The sequence below is a fragment of the Crocodylus siamensis genome, chromosome 4 (assembly GCF_052110815.1).
Source record: "Crocodylus siamensis isolate JL-2025a chromosome 4, ASM5211081v1, whole genome shotgun sequence".
Lineage (NCBI taxonomy): Eukaryota > Metazoa > Chordata > Crocodylia > Crocodylidae > Crocodylus > Crocodylus siamensis.
In genome coordinates this window covers 12,255,735-12,269,805 of record NC_143398.1, presented here as the reverse complement: position 1 = coordinate 12,269,805, position 14,071 = coordinate 12,255,735, and the positions used below count along the sequence as shown (strand labels likewise).

Here is a 14,071-nt window from a genome sequence, read left to right as displayed (position 1 = left end):
CTAAAAACGTATGTGTTTTTAAAATGAAAGGTCACATTCTCACTAATAACCTAATTGCTGGAGCTGAGGTTTAGGAAACAAAATACTGCAAATAAATTCTCACAATAAAATCATGAAAGCTGGCAATTTTGCAAGTTAAACAAATAAGCAGCTACTAAATGATACACCTATAGTTTAGACCCAGTAAAACTGCACACAAATAAGGTTTGACAAAAATTATTTTCTTAATGGTTTTAGATGTTTCAAACAGAAATAGTCCTTTCGTATAACGTTAGACATTACCCTAAAAAGGCTGCAGCCCAAAAATGCAACTTTACGGCAAGCTAATATGCAAGTAGAAAGGGAAATTATTTTAAAAAAGCCAAGAATGACAGATCCAATTTCAGTTTAAAAATGATGAGTGCAAAAGTACATAGACCAATTCAGTAACAAGATATGAAACAGATCTTTAAAAAGTTCAGCTGTGCAAAGCATTGTTATCACATTAACTGTATAAACACATCCAATTTTTTTGTGTCACATTAATTTAGCACCATTCCTTTAGAGACAAGAGTTGCAGGAAAGCCAATTTACACAAACCAAACCTCCAGTCTTGCAATCTATTCTGTGTTTAAAGTTAATGGGGCTTCAAGTAATATGATGAGCAGGAGCAGGGCTGTAATACAGCTCTACACATCATAGTAATGTTACCTCGCATCAAGAAATAGACTGGGCAGGAAACCTTAGGATTAGGGAGCAAATATGATGCTTGTTTAAAAATAAGAGGTTTGCACTATATAATAAAACAGGGAACGTAGAAAGCTGCTGCAAATACTACTAATAAGGATGGCTAGCAAAGAGAAATGGAATAAACCCCTGCCCTTTCTAAGAATATCAAAAAGCTTCCAGACACGCATCAAAAGATTTTTCATCCTAAAGAATAAATAAATGATGTGACAGTAAATGGTATTTGGAGAATTCCTGTTTGGTGCTTTATGAAAAAAGAATTCAACACAGCATCTTGGGTAACTCCAATCTCCAAATGGCTGTAAGTAGTTCTCTTACATCTATGCAGTTATAAAACATTCTCAAATTTTGCAAGCAAAGCAGGCCAAGTCCTGTTCATCCATTGTAGCTCTGTGACAGCATGCTCAGTCCCTCTGCCTCATTCAGACATTCAGTTTCTCTTAGGAGAGTTGCTCCTCTCCTGGGAGAAACCACAAGTGTACAAATGTTTAGGCCCCCCAGAGTAAAAATGATCACTTCAGGAGAAAAAACAAACAAACAAAAACAGGGATCAACCAGGAAAGCTTCTCCTAGGAGGGTGAATGTCTGTACATGCTAAGAAGAGAACATAGTCCTTCAGCATAACCCTCACCCTAGGGAAATATGGTCTCACTTGCTGAACTACTGATCCAGCACACACCCTTCAAAAATCCCATTTTGTGCTGCAGGGAAATACAGGCTGACCAGGGCAGTGTGTGTCAGCCAATCAGGGTTGTCCTATCTACTGCTGCCATCTGTCACTAGGCAAACAAAGGGAGCCTGCAAAGCATGCCAAGATGCATGTGCAGGGGGTCCCCCTGGCTCTTCACTCTTCATTCTTCAAGGCCACATCCTTCAAAATGTCTGTACATGTAGCTCTGGGTACATTTTTCTACTAGCAGAACAAACTTGGGAGAATTCTCCCAGATTACTTTAAAGTGTGTACATAGCCCCTGAGAATGACAGATGCAGTCTGGGCAACACATAGGAGCTATGATGTGATCAAAGATGGTCAGAGTGTACAGAATCTTTGACAGAGGTGCACCATTATACTGGTCCCATATTGGATCAGCACCAATATAGAGAAAAAATCGACAGCATCAGAAATTGGCTTTTTTTGCCTGATGTTGCTGATAACATGGCCAGTAAGTGCTTCCAGGCATGTGCACAACTGCAGTATGAATGTGGCCAGGAGTGCAGCCCAGCAGCATGGAGAGCAGTATCTCACTTACAAGTCTGCTGTGGCAGAAGGGTTGAGGAAGGAAGGGGCTGGGAAGAGCCTGGCAGAGCCCTAGCCTGCCCCACCCTGTGCACAGATCTGGGGGCACACGTCCCCGTGCCGTCCTGCGGTACGCACAGCAGCAGGAGCTACCTCCCTCCCTGCAGCCCCTGGACGAGCCGTGGCTCCATCCCATTCCCCCCACTACACGAGCAGCACCTGCCTCTACCCCACTCCCTCCCTCACCCCAGGGGCCTCCATCTGCCTCCACCCCACACCCCTTCCCTCCCCCCCCCCACAAGACTTACCAACCTGACACTAGTCTCCAAGCTGCATATCAGAATTGGATTGGTATTGGCTGATATGGCTCCTTACCAAAGGCCGATTTTTTATTTATTTATTTATTTTAAAAATCGGTCCCAAAAAAAATCTCTATTGGTACACACCTAATCTTTGAAGTATTTAGCTACCAAATTAAAAACTTACTGAACATTTAAAATTCGCTTTTCAGAGCCTCTAAATTTGGCAGTATTTTTGCAGGAATGGCTAAAGGTACAAATTACTGCAATAATTAGTGTCATTGAGGCCAAAGTCCTTTGAAGTCAATAGTAGGTTCTGTCACGGATCCAGGAGGCCTTGATCAGGTCCTTTTTCCTTTTTATAAATTTCAGCTAAGATATTATAAAAGGATGACCATGGTACTTGGCCCCCTCCAGTTCAGGCTTGAGATACGATGACAGGCCATTACTGAGGAAGCTCTTGCTGGCAACGTGCCTCTGCTGCATAGCATCTGTACTGCAGATAGACAACTTAATCCAGGACTGTCAGCCTGCCACCTTTCACCAACACTATATTTGATTTTTGCTGTCCTTGGGCAAATGCAAGATGCATATCTCACTCCTTTCTGCTTCAATACATTCCCTTCAAAGCCCACTCTCACAGATGGATTGCTTTGGGGGGTTTAAACAGCTTTCTTTTCTATGTAGTAGAATTCTCTGTCACATATTCCTTAAGCATTTATGCAACAGTGGCCGTCACAGCTACTATAGCACAGAGCAGGGTTTAACCTGCTTTGCCTGTCTTAAGATTGCAAGACAGGCAAAGCAGCTATTCCTACCCAAATCTTAGAAAGGTGGTTTGCTTTTATAACTTCACAGTTTCTCCAAGTACTTTTTGTTTTAAAAACCCCCACCAAAAACCTTTGCAGTTCATTTTTCAAGAGGCATTTGTTTCCTATCTTATAACTTTGTTTTATCTTACCTTTTCAAAACAGAAAAAAGCATGTCATTTCAACACTGTAGTTACCTCAGATACCTAAAGGAGTGCAAAAATTCCCACCCCCCAAATGATGTCACTAATTTGTCTAAAATTAATAAATTCTGTAAAATATCTTGGGGGGAGGGGAAAGGGAATGGTATACACACCCTCTGGTTCTCTGGAGGTCAGAAGAGGGGGGTCTTTTTCTATTGACTCTAGTAAGTCAGAATTATAAACACCCAAGTTATGTTGATATTTTTTAAGACCTTTCATAAATGTATAACAATTAATCCATTTTGTTCTAAGTGATGTAAGGAATTAAAATTATATAATAAAACATTTGAATATAGAATCAGATACAGCAACATCCAAAGCATCAGTCCAAGTTCCAAATTACTGCTAACAAAGAAAAGCCTAACCTTTGTAAGTCAGAATATATATTGTTTTTGATCTTTGTAAAAGCACTTTTTTTTTTAAAATAAATTCTCTAACTTAATCTGGTAGAACCTGTAGAGAAAATAAGGATGTGAAGGATGTGAAAATAAGGATCTTTGGAACAATCCTAAACTGGTATAAACAGGAATATTTTAATTGAAACCAGTGTAGTTACACCAAGTTACATCTTTGCCTAACTACCAGGTAAAGCACTCCTTAAATGACTAATTGTGAGATCTGATTCAACAGCCTGATGGTGTTTACCTAGTACTATGATGATGACAGACAATACATTTGTTCTTTTGTAAAGTAATGTCCAAAAATAAAATCCCTGCCCTGACTTGTGATCTTTTACATCAGTCCTACAAAGGTATAAGTCTATCAATAGTTTCACCAAAATAAGACCATTCACAGGTGTGAAAGTAAGCACAACCATTACGTTTTTATAGGTTCTGGTTCCTAAGCAGTAAACTCTGAGTTGGTAAGTCAATTGTTCAGGAGCTATTATTTCATTTTTGCACAAAGTCGAGTACAATGAGAACATTTGGTCTCAAACATGACTGTTGAAAGGGTATGGTACAGATAACAGACAAAAAGTGGTGGAAGATCATTATCATCGGTAGTATTTGGGGGACAGAAAGGATTTCAAAAAGGATTAGAAGGAGCAAATCGGGGAACATGGTTCATAGTAGCAAGGATCCCATATCAAGGACAGTGGGCAGCACGAAGAGAACTCAAAGAAGGGTTGCCAACACTTTGTACAAAATCCCCTGTCTGTAAAAATTAAGAAATGATGAACTTGTTTGAAGATTGGCTGTCAGAATGAGGATGGATGAAAGTACTGATGGACAGAGCAGAGCAGCGCCACCTTGTGTCCCAGTGGGAGGACAGCTTGGCACCTTGCAGTGAGCTATCAGGGCTTTGTGGCTCATCGGAGCCTCCATATCCCCCTCTCCCCTGCAAGCCATGTGCTGCTGCTGCACCCCATCAACCGCTGTCTGCCTGTAACAGTGGCTCACCTCAAAAGGTAGGCTGGACCAGGTGGGCCCAGCCTGTCTGAGGCACCTGGCAGAATAGGGAAAAGGGGAAAATTAAGTTTATTTTCCCAAGTTTCTGGGTGGGAGCTTGAGTCAGATTCAGAAAGTTGATGCTCAACTCTAATATTTGAACCTGGCCCTTGTTCCAGCCCTCCAGTACTTAACGAAAGGGTTACGATATAAAAAAACATACATCAGTAAAAAGTTTGGTTGTCGGTAAAAAGTTTGCAGATTGTCAGTAAAGAAAAGGTTGTCTTGGGTTAGTAACCTCGATTCAAAAACAGGTAGAAAAAAAACAATGACAATTAAAACAGAAATAGAAAAATGGCTGTGGAAAAACCAGCAGCAGAGGTGTCTGAGAGTCAGGGTGCAGAGAACACTGAAAATGAGAAGCTGCAGGGGCTTCATCTCTTCTGCATACAGTTTGATTAGGTAATTGGGGAGTCATTCAAAGGGGCGAGAATTAAACCCAGTTATATTTAGCACTGCACTCCTGCTCATTTCCTCTAGCCTAGTGAGTGAGAGAGTCTCAAAAACTGAAGCATTTTATTTTTGATTATACACAAAGGAAGAACTGACAACTTTTTATGTAACAACAGAAATAAGTTATAGGCAACTGTGTGCTTCAAGCATGAAGGGAGATTAATAAATTTCAATACTACCTTCTTACATAAAGGAGAAACTCTTTTTCCCTGGTATATTTTAGAATGGCCTGTTCAGCATTAATTACAACAATGGGTAAATGTAATGCCTGCACACAAACTTAATTCTGAATTTGCTAAAAAAACCCAAATAAGTTGCCAAAGGAATCCTATGCTTTAGGGCTTTAAGAAAACCTTACCTTAAGTGTTGTAGTATTCTCATCATCTGACCACTGAGTGAAAAAGGAACAGAAAAGATTAACGGTTTCTTAAACTGTCTTCATCATAACTTCTATATTATTTATAAAATACCAAAATCTACAGAGTATCACATAGTAAGTAAAACAAATCAAGTTCTCATGCTGGAAAGCTAACAGCATGAAGAGTTTATAGCACAGAGGGTTATTGTATCTGGAACATTTCACATGTAAAAGATATCAAGTAAGAGGAATAATGGACTAAGAAAGAGGGGAAAAAAACAGTTTAGGAATCATAGGGCTAGGAAGAGTTACTTGTGCACAAAGTCTTGGGTTCAGCATTATTGCTGTTCTAATGATAGGCTTAAATCGTCAATTTATACTGCTACTAAAATAATAGAGAAATAAGCCAACCTAATGGATTTCTCAAAGCTTGCCATTGAACTGTCCTTGAATAAATCCTACCTCAGCTCCCACCAATCTCAGCTCTTGATCAATGATTCACTAACTCCACTTGTATTCATGTCTCCTTTGCAGCCTTTTCCACCTCTTCAAATACTTGTACTGTTTTTCTTTGGATATCTCCAGTTCCTGGAGCATTATTTCTGAACCACTCTTGTTCCTTCCAATTCCCCCAAAATTCATTGCTTTCTATAGACTTTAACAGCAACCCTTATTCACTTGTCAGTCTAACAATCCAATTACTAAAGGAACAAATAAGATGTGTACTTTGTGAAAAAAAGAAATAGCAAAACAGTATTTTAATGCAAGTCTCCATACTTCTTTGAAGTTATGATGTACTTAACTTTGGTTGTAAGTTCCTCCAGGGAGAACAGTGTCTTATCCTGTTAAGTTTTATGTGCAATCTATCAAGGGTATAGGTTGTAGCCGTGTTAGTTTAAGGACTTAGACAGACAAGATTCTTTGGGTAAGTCTGATCTCTTTTATTAGACCAACTCAAATAGCTGGAAAAATTCTTCTTTGCAAGCTTTTGGGTACAAATACCCTTTGCCAGGCTGAGGAAGAATCTGCAGTTGGTCTGTGTTCTTCCTGGGTGGAATGAATATAGCATGCATACCAGCCTCTGGCTTCTTTACTATTCATTCCACCCAGGAAGAACACAGACCAACTGCAGATTCTTCCTCAGCCTGGCAAAGGGTATTTGTACCCAAAAGCTTGCAAAGAAGAATTTTTCCAGCTATTTGAGTTGGTCTAATAAAAGAGATCAGACTTACCCAAAGAATCTATGTACAATCTATGAACTACAAATTCAACCATTACAAATACATTTTGGAAAAGACTTCACATAAAATACATTTGATGCCAACCTGTATTTCCTCTGCCTCATCTTCAACACTATCTTCCTGGGAATGTGTTGGGGGATCTTCCCTAAAGCAAAAATTGAGCAAACAAGAAATAAATGCATTTTTGTGTCCTCAAAGCCCCCAAAAAGCAGCTACTGCACGTCAGTAGGACAGCTAGATTTTCCCGGCCCAAGTCTACAGCCTTAGTTACAAGATTGCATGACTTCATCATCAATATGTAGTTATCACTTCTGGAACCATTCTAAACTCAGGCAGCGGAATATACTGTGAATGTTCTAGTATAGATTTTTTTATTGTGTCATCATCATAATACACAAACACCTTCCAAAAATTCATCAAATGAGTAAACTGACAAGTGGATATATTCTCCCTCAAAATGCCCAACGGAAAATGTAATGCGATTCCAGTTATAGCTGCTGATCCACTCATTTGTTTTTGAAGAAAAGTCATAGAAGCGTATCTTGCACATGGAATGGGAGGTGGTGGCAAGGGCTTTTGTAGTTTTAGATCGGGGTGGGCAAAATGCGGCCCGGGGGCCAGATATGGCCCGCCCGGTCCTTCTATCTGGCCCACAGGACCCCTAAAAAAATTAGTAAATGAATATTCATCTGCCCCGGGCTGCCTGTCACGAGGCCCTCGATGGCTTGCCAAAACTCAGTAAGCAGCCCTCTGCCCAAAATAAATTGCCCACCCCTGTTTTAGATCATGTTGGAATTGCTTCCTCCTGGCCACCTCCAAAGCACTCTCTGTACAAATAAGCTTTACAATAGCAGATCCCCTGTGCCTAGGGTGTGGAATAGGTGATCAAAATCTTCACTGTAGTTTCAGGTGACCTGAACCCATGCCATTAACCACCTCAAAAGATAGTAATAATCAAGTCCTTTCATAAGACTTAATATTTTAGCACAGCAAACAGGACAAATTGAGTATGCTTATGGTATCCCATGCTGCTAAATATACAAGTAAATTAATTCTTCAAGGAACTAAATCAACAACAGACATGCTATCAATCAAACTACAAGCTCTGAGGACCTAAACTTCATTATCCCAGGTTTAAAAGTGATAGCGATCGTGAGTCATGGTAGATTATACTGCTTTCTAGCTAAGAAAGTTCATTTTGCAGAAAAATGGGATTTCATAAAGGATTCAGGTTTGAAGACTTTTAAAAATTGTACATCTGAATGCCTCCCCACTGAAGATGGTAAAAACTGCTCATGTATACCAGCTGCATAATCAGACCCTTCAGTTTATGCTTTTCAGAAACCTGCTCCAAACTGAATAGCAATTGCTAAACCAGATTTATATAGTGATACAGGACTGGAGAAATACTGGCTCCTCCTGTCTGGAATGGCTCAAGGACAACTCATTTCCTATAGAACCTATAGATCCAAATGGAAAAAAATGTAACTTCAGCTTTTCAAAATATTTAATTAAGGTGTCTGAATTTTATATTTTCTCATTTCCTAGAAATAAGCCATATCTTCCTGTTCTGTAACTCTGAATCAATAAGGCTGCAAAGTACTGATCAGGAAATTATACAGTAGAGGCTGACTTCTGTAGCTGATTAGCCAGACTTACATATACACTGCTCACTTTGCAAAGCAGCAGAGGGGAGGATTCTGGAAGTCTTCTATCTAGAATCCATCTATTTAACCTGTAGAGAATTTGGTATATGCAGATTAAATTTGGTCCATGTCATTTACATTAACTCCCTCCAAACGTGGTTCTGTTTAACAGATTATTAACTATGATTAAACATAAGGCAAAACAGTGGCCACTTGGAGCCTTTTTTGTGGGCTCCTATTCTATACACCATTTGTAATTCATAACATACAAAACCCCCCACTTTATTGCGAGTACTGAAAATGAAAACAAATACCTGGTCAAATTTGCCCCTGTTCTGCTTAATGCTTCCTATTGTTTGGGCCCTAAAGTTGACAATAAACTTAATGTACTCTCCAGCTTTCTTTTTCCATATACTTTAAGTAAAAAAAAATAGGTTGATCAATTATCCTAGCTGAAACAATAATGAAGGACTGTATGGAAAGGGCATCATGTGCCTCAAAGGAGCCAACGTTCCAGTTTTTTAAGGGATGCATGTAGCAGGTTTTTTTTATTCCCCCCTTCTCATTTCACAGTCTAAAACTGGGCTGTGGAAAAGCAACACTGATTCACAAGAATTTGCTTATTTTTCTAACATGACAGCTATAGTATTCACAGGGAGTCCAAGGCTATGTATAGAGGAATAGATGAAAATTAAGTTATACTTGTGTACACACACACACACACACACACACACACACACGTAAACATGCATAAAACTGAATTTTTATCTATTCCTATGTATTTTATAGATAGATAGATAGATAGATAGATAGATATGAGACTGACCCTGATAGAAGACATAGGGAAGAACCCTACATGTCCTGCTTGGTCAGGTGGGTCCCTGGTAGAGGACAAATGCATGCTGTATATATATGATCTACTCAGATACAGGGAATATGCAGGATTGATCAGAAAGTAGTTGCTTGCTGAGGTACATAGTTTCATAGTTTCTAGGGTCAGAAGGGACCTGAGTAGATCATCTAGTCCGACCCCCTCCATGGCAGGAAAGAGTACTGGGCTCAAACGACCCCAGCAAGGTGTTCATCTAGCCTCCTCTTAAACACCCCCAGGGTAGGAGCCTGCACCACTTCTCTTGGAAGTTGATTCCAGGTCCTAGCTGCCCTGACTGTGAAGTCACACCTCCTGATATCTAGCCTAAATCTACCCTCCGCCAGCTTGTGACCGTTATTCCTGGTCACTCCTGGCAGTGCTCGGGGGAACAGGGACTCCCCCAATGCCTGCTGATCCCCCCGACTAGTTTGTAACAGGCCACTAGATCCCCCTCAGCCTTTTCTTGTGGAGGCTGAACAGGTTCAGGTCCCGTAGCCTCTCCTCATAGGGCCTGCCCTGCTGTCCCCTGATCATGTGAGTGGCCTCCTCTGGACCCTCTCCATGCTGTCCACATCCCTCTTGAAGCGCGGCGCCCAGAACTGGACGCAGTACTCCAACTGCGGCCTGACCAGTGCCGCATAGAGGGGGAGGATCACTTCCTTGGACCTGCTCGAGATACATCTGTGGATGCATGACAAGGTGTGGTTGGCCTTCCTGACTGCCTCCCCACACTGCTGGCCCATGTTCATCTGGGAGTCAATGATGACCCCAAGATCCTTTTCCACCTCTGTGCTGACAAGAGGGGAGTTCCCCAACCGGTAGGTATGGTGCCGGTTGTTCCTCCTGAGGTGCATCACTTCGCACTTGTCAGTGTTGAATCCCATCCTATTCTCATCCTCCCACCCTTGTAACCTGTCTAGGTCCAATTGCAGCCTGTTGCTTCCTTCTAGTGTGCCCATATCCCCCCACATCTTAGTGTCATCAGCAAATTTGAACAGGGTGCTTTTTACCCCCTCGTCCAAGTCACTGATGAAGATGTTGAACAGTCCGGGCCCGAGGACCGAGCCCTGTGGAACCCCACTGCCCACGTCCTTCCAGGTTGAAAAGGACCCATCCACTACCACCCTCTGGGTGCGGCCCTCCAGTCAGTTGGTGACCCATCTGACTGTGTGGGTGTCGACACCACAGTCCCCCAGTTTCTTAATGAGAACGGGGTGAGACAGTGTCGAATGCCTTCCAGGAAGACTATGTCCACTGCTACCCCCGCAACTAATGAACTGGTAACCTGATCGTAGAAGGCCACCAGGTCGGTCTGACAGGACCTGCCACTGATGAACCCGTGTTGGTTGCCCCTAAGCATGCAGGCCCCTGCTGGCCCCTTGTGGACGTGTGCCAGAATAGTTTTCTCAAACAGCTTGCCTAGGATTGAGGTAAGACTAACTGGCCTATAGTTTCCTGGGTCCTCCTTCTTCCCCTTTTTGAAGATGGGGACCATGCTGGCCCTCTTCCAGTCCTCTGGCACCACACCAGAACACCACGAGTGCTCATAAAGCCGTGCCAGGGGTCCTGCAATGACCTTGGCCAATTCTTTTAGAACTCTAGGGTGGAGATCGTCCGGACTGGCTGACTTGAATACGTCCAGTCCCTCCAGAAGCCCCCTAACTAGTTCTTCACTAACCCTTGGCCCAGGTGTGCCTCCCCTGGGGCCTGAGGGGGGCCCAGCAGGGAGGTGACTGCTCTGGTCCCTACTTAGGAAGACGAGGCAAAGAAATTGTTAAACTTGTTAGCTTTGTCGTCTGGTGTGACGACCAAATTTCCCAACGCATCCTGCAGGGGCCCCACATTACCCAGAACCCTTTTTTTACCCCCCTATGTATTTAAAGAAGGACTTCTTATTGTCCTTAATCTGGGAAGCTAGTCCTAATTCCATCTCTGCCTTGGCCTTCCTGACTGCCCCCCTACATCCCCGAGCAACTGCAGTATAGTCATCCCTGGTGATGTCCCCTTCTTTCTATTGGGTACGCCACCCTTTTAGCAAGGAGACATTCCCAGGATGCTTTTGGTGAGCCATGGAGGCTTGTGTGCCCTCCTGCTCCCTTTGATCCTCGTTGGGATTACCTTCCTTAGGGCGTGGAGGATCGTCTCCTTAAGGAGCGACGACCCTCCTTGGACACCTGGCTCCCCTCCCTTCTGGGACCTCAGCGCTTCCCCAACTATCCTCCTTAGCTCGTTGAAGTTTGCCCTCCTGAAATCTAGGGCTGCTGCCCTACTGCATGCCTTTGCCACCTTGCGCTGGATGGTGAATTCCAGCCGGCGATGATCACTGTCGCCCAGGTGGTCGAGCACCCGCAGCCCCCTCACCAGGTCATCACCCATGGCCAGCACTAGGTCCAACAAGGCATCTCCCCTGGTGGGACTGTGCACCTCCTAGGTTAAATGGAGGTCCTGCTCTCTAAGAACCTACGTGAGCGGTCAGACCTGGCTGACTGCTCCTCCCAGCAGATATCCGAGAAGTTCACGTCCCCCGTGACTACCACATCCTTAGCCTTCATTACCTGTGAGCTGACCTAAGAATTCCTGGTCAAGCTCTTCCCCCTGGTTGGGAGGTCTACAGTAGACCCCCACCGTTAAGTCTCTTTCCCCTCGACTGCCTTGTACTCTAACCCAAAGCACTTCAGAGTGCCCTTCCGCTGACTCCTTGCTAATTGATGAGGATGTTTATTCCTCCTTAATATAGAGTGCCACGCCCACACCTCTCCTTCCTATCCTGTCCCTCCTGTACAGCCTATACCCCTTGACATTCACCGCCCAGTCATGCATTGACATGGGACTGCATCCAGAGGACTCTCTACACAGAAATACTCAAGAAAATGAATTTAAATCAATTAAAGGCAGTAATTCAAGTAGGTTAATAAAACTACATTCAACCGCTGTCAGAGCATACTGTTCAGAATTAAGTGGCCTTAAAGAAAGTCTAGTTAAATTTAATTCAAGGCACTTTAATTCTGAAGGGCTTTTCAAACAGAAGTTTAATGAATTTTAATCCACTTTAAAAGGTAATTCAGATGAGCTTTCCTGACGGTCTCTCTAGGGATGAGTCCAAATTTGCACACGTTGAACCCCAAAGTTCTTCATAACTTTCACAGAATCATAGAAACATAGGGCTGGGAGGCACTCAGGCAAGGGGTTGGACCAGATGATGCCCAAAGGCAGAATCATTCTTGTCCAAACCATCCTATATAAATCCTCATCTAAGCTATTATCAGAACTACACAGGCAAACCTGTTACACAACCAAAAGGCACAGCATACTAACCTGGCATAGGTAAAACAGGGAGCCAAAATTATTTAACCAAGTCCCCCTATCAAGAGGCAAAATCATTCAGATCATGCATTTTCAGCCCCCTAAGGTCCACTCGGAATCAGACTGGGTCTTTATAAGGATGGTATGGAACTTCTTGGCCAGGTACCTCTACTAGTTTTGCAGGGACTACTTTTCAACAACTCTTAAATCCTTTCTTTCTGGTTTACTTAAAGCATTACCATTGTAAGTATCTTGTACTCCTTTCCATCAGTTCTTCAGCACTCATATATAGAGTGGGAGGGGGCAGCTGGTGCTAGACAAATGTATTATTTACTGAACTGAAGAAAAACAGAACCAAAAAGTATACAAGGGTTTCAAACATGCTTACAACAGCTTTCTATGGACAAGTAAGAAGGAGAGGGGGAAGGAGGGGGGGAGAAGAGGGAGAGGGGCTTGCCCAAAGCCACATGGCAAGTCATAATAACCAGATACAGGAATAAAACCTGTATCTCCTGACCTTAACAGCTGCATTTTCTTCCATGTCCAAAACAACACAAAAGGCTTACTTTATAGATAAATGTAGGTTTTTTGAAAAGTCAAGAATCTTTTAGCCGCAGACACCTATATTGCTACAGTATATAGTCAATGCTGAATGAAAATATGAACGTAGTCTCAAATGCTACCAGCACAGCTCGCGCTGAGGTTAACAGGAGAGCTGCACACGGCCTATTCTCTTGGGGAGAAAAAAAAGACGACAGCTTAGATGAAGTTATAAAATTTGTTACCCTCATACTTAAATGTGAATGTAAAAGTTATACAAGAAAGACTCTACAGGCTCAAAAATGAATATTCGTTACCTTCCTGAAACTACCAGCGTCCCATCATCCAGCAAATATTCCTGCACATTCTGCGGCAGCGGAAGAACGGTGCTGCAGAGAAGAAAGACATTTAGCACAGTGAGCCCTACTGCCATAAACTGCGCTCCGACAACAGTTCATGCCAGCCGCCTGCCTGCAAAGGGGCCACTATCAACCTTACCCCGTCCCATCCCACCACCAAAATAGTCTGCTTTCTGTGAAATGTGGACGGGGACAACAAATGTAAAACACACACCTCCCCTGGGGAGGTAGGAGGACTTGCCACCCACCCACCCCTGCCCTGGGGGGGGGGGGGGGGAAGGGGTGTTCCCAGCCACCCCTGAGGGCGCGGAGAGAGATCGCTGTCCCAGCAGCCCCAGCCTGGCCTGTGGCTCTGGCCGCACCTGCGGATGGTGAAGGCGCGGAAGCGCGGGTACCAGGCCGAGAACTGGCAGTGCAGCACCTGCTCCTTCTTCATCCCGCCCCGGAACGCGCCGCCGGGCCGCCGCCGCTCTCCGCCAATCGTGGGCGGCGCCGCAGAGTGACCCAGAAGCGAAACCCGGGACGAGGGCGGAGGGTAAAGTGCAGAGGTCGTGAGAGCGAGGGGCGGTGCGCGCGAT

The 14,071-nt window shown here is 43.5% G+C and overlaps 1 protein-coding gene across 2 annotated transcripts in view; it reads right to left on the bottom strand.

Moving 5' to 3' along the window:
• Nucleotides 1–14,065, bottom strand: part of CDC123 (cell division cycle 123) — a 56,539-nt gene extending 42,474 nt beyond the window's left edge. The window contains exons 1-4 of one of the 2 annotated variants that reach the window (XM_090041790.1): nucleotides 13,856–14,065; nucleotides 13,452–13,523; nucleotides 6,859–6,919; nucleotides 5,534–5,566 (exon numbers count right to left, since the gene is read on the bottom strand). In XM_090041790.1, coding sequence (XP_089897916.1) covers nucleotides 5,534–5,566; nucleotides 6,859–6,919; nucleotides 13,452–13,523; nucleotides 13,856–13,929 — 240 coding nt within the window. In that variant the 5' untranslated portion in view covers nucleotides 13,930–14,065. The remainder of the gene's footprint in view (nucleotides 1–5,533; nucleotides 5,567–6,858; nucleotides 6,920–13,451; nucleotides 13,524–13,855) is intronic. The other variant, XM_090041789.1, reaches the window with a different exon arrangement.
• Between the last annotated feature and the right edge of the window lie 6 nt (nucleotides 14,066–14,071).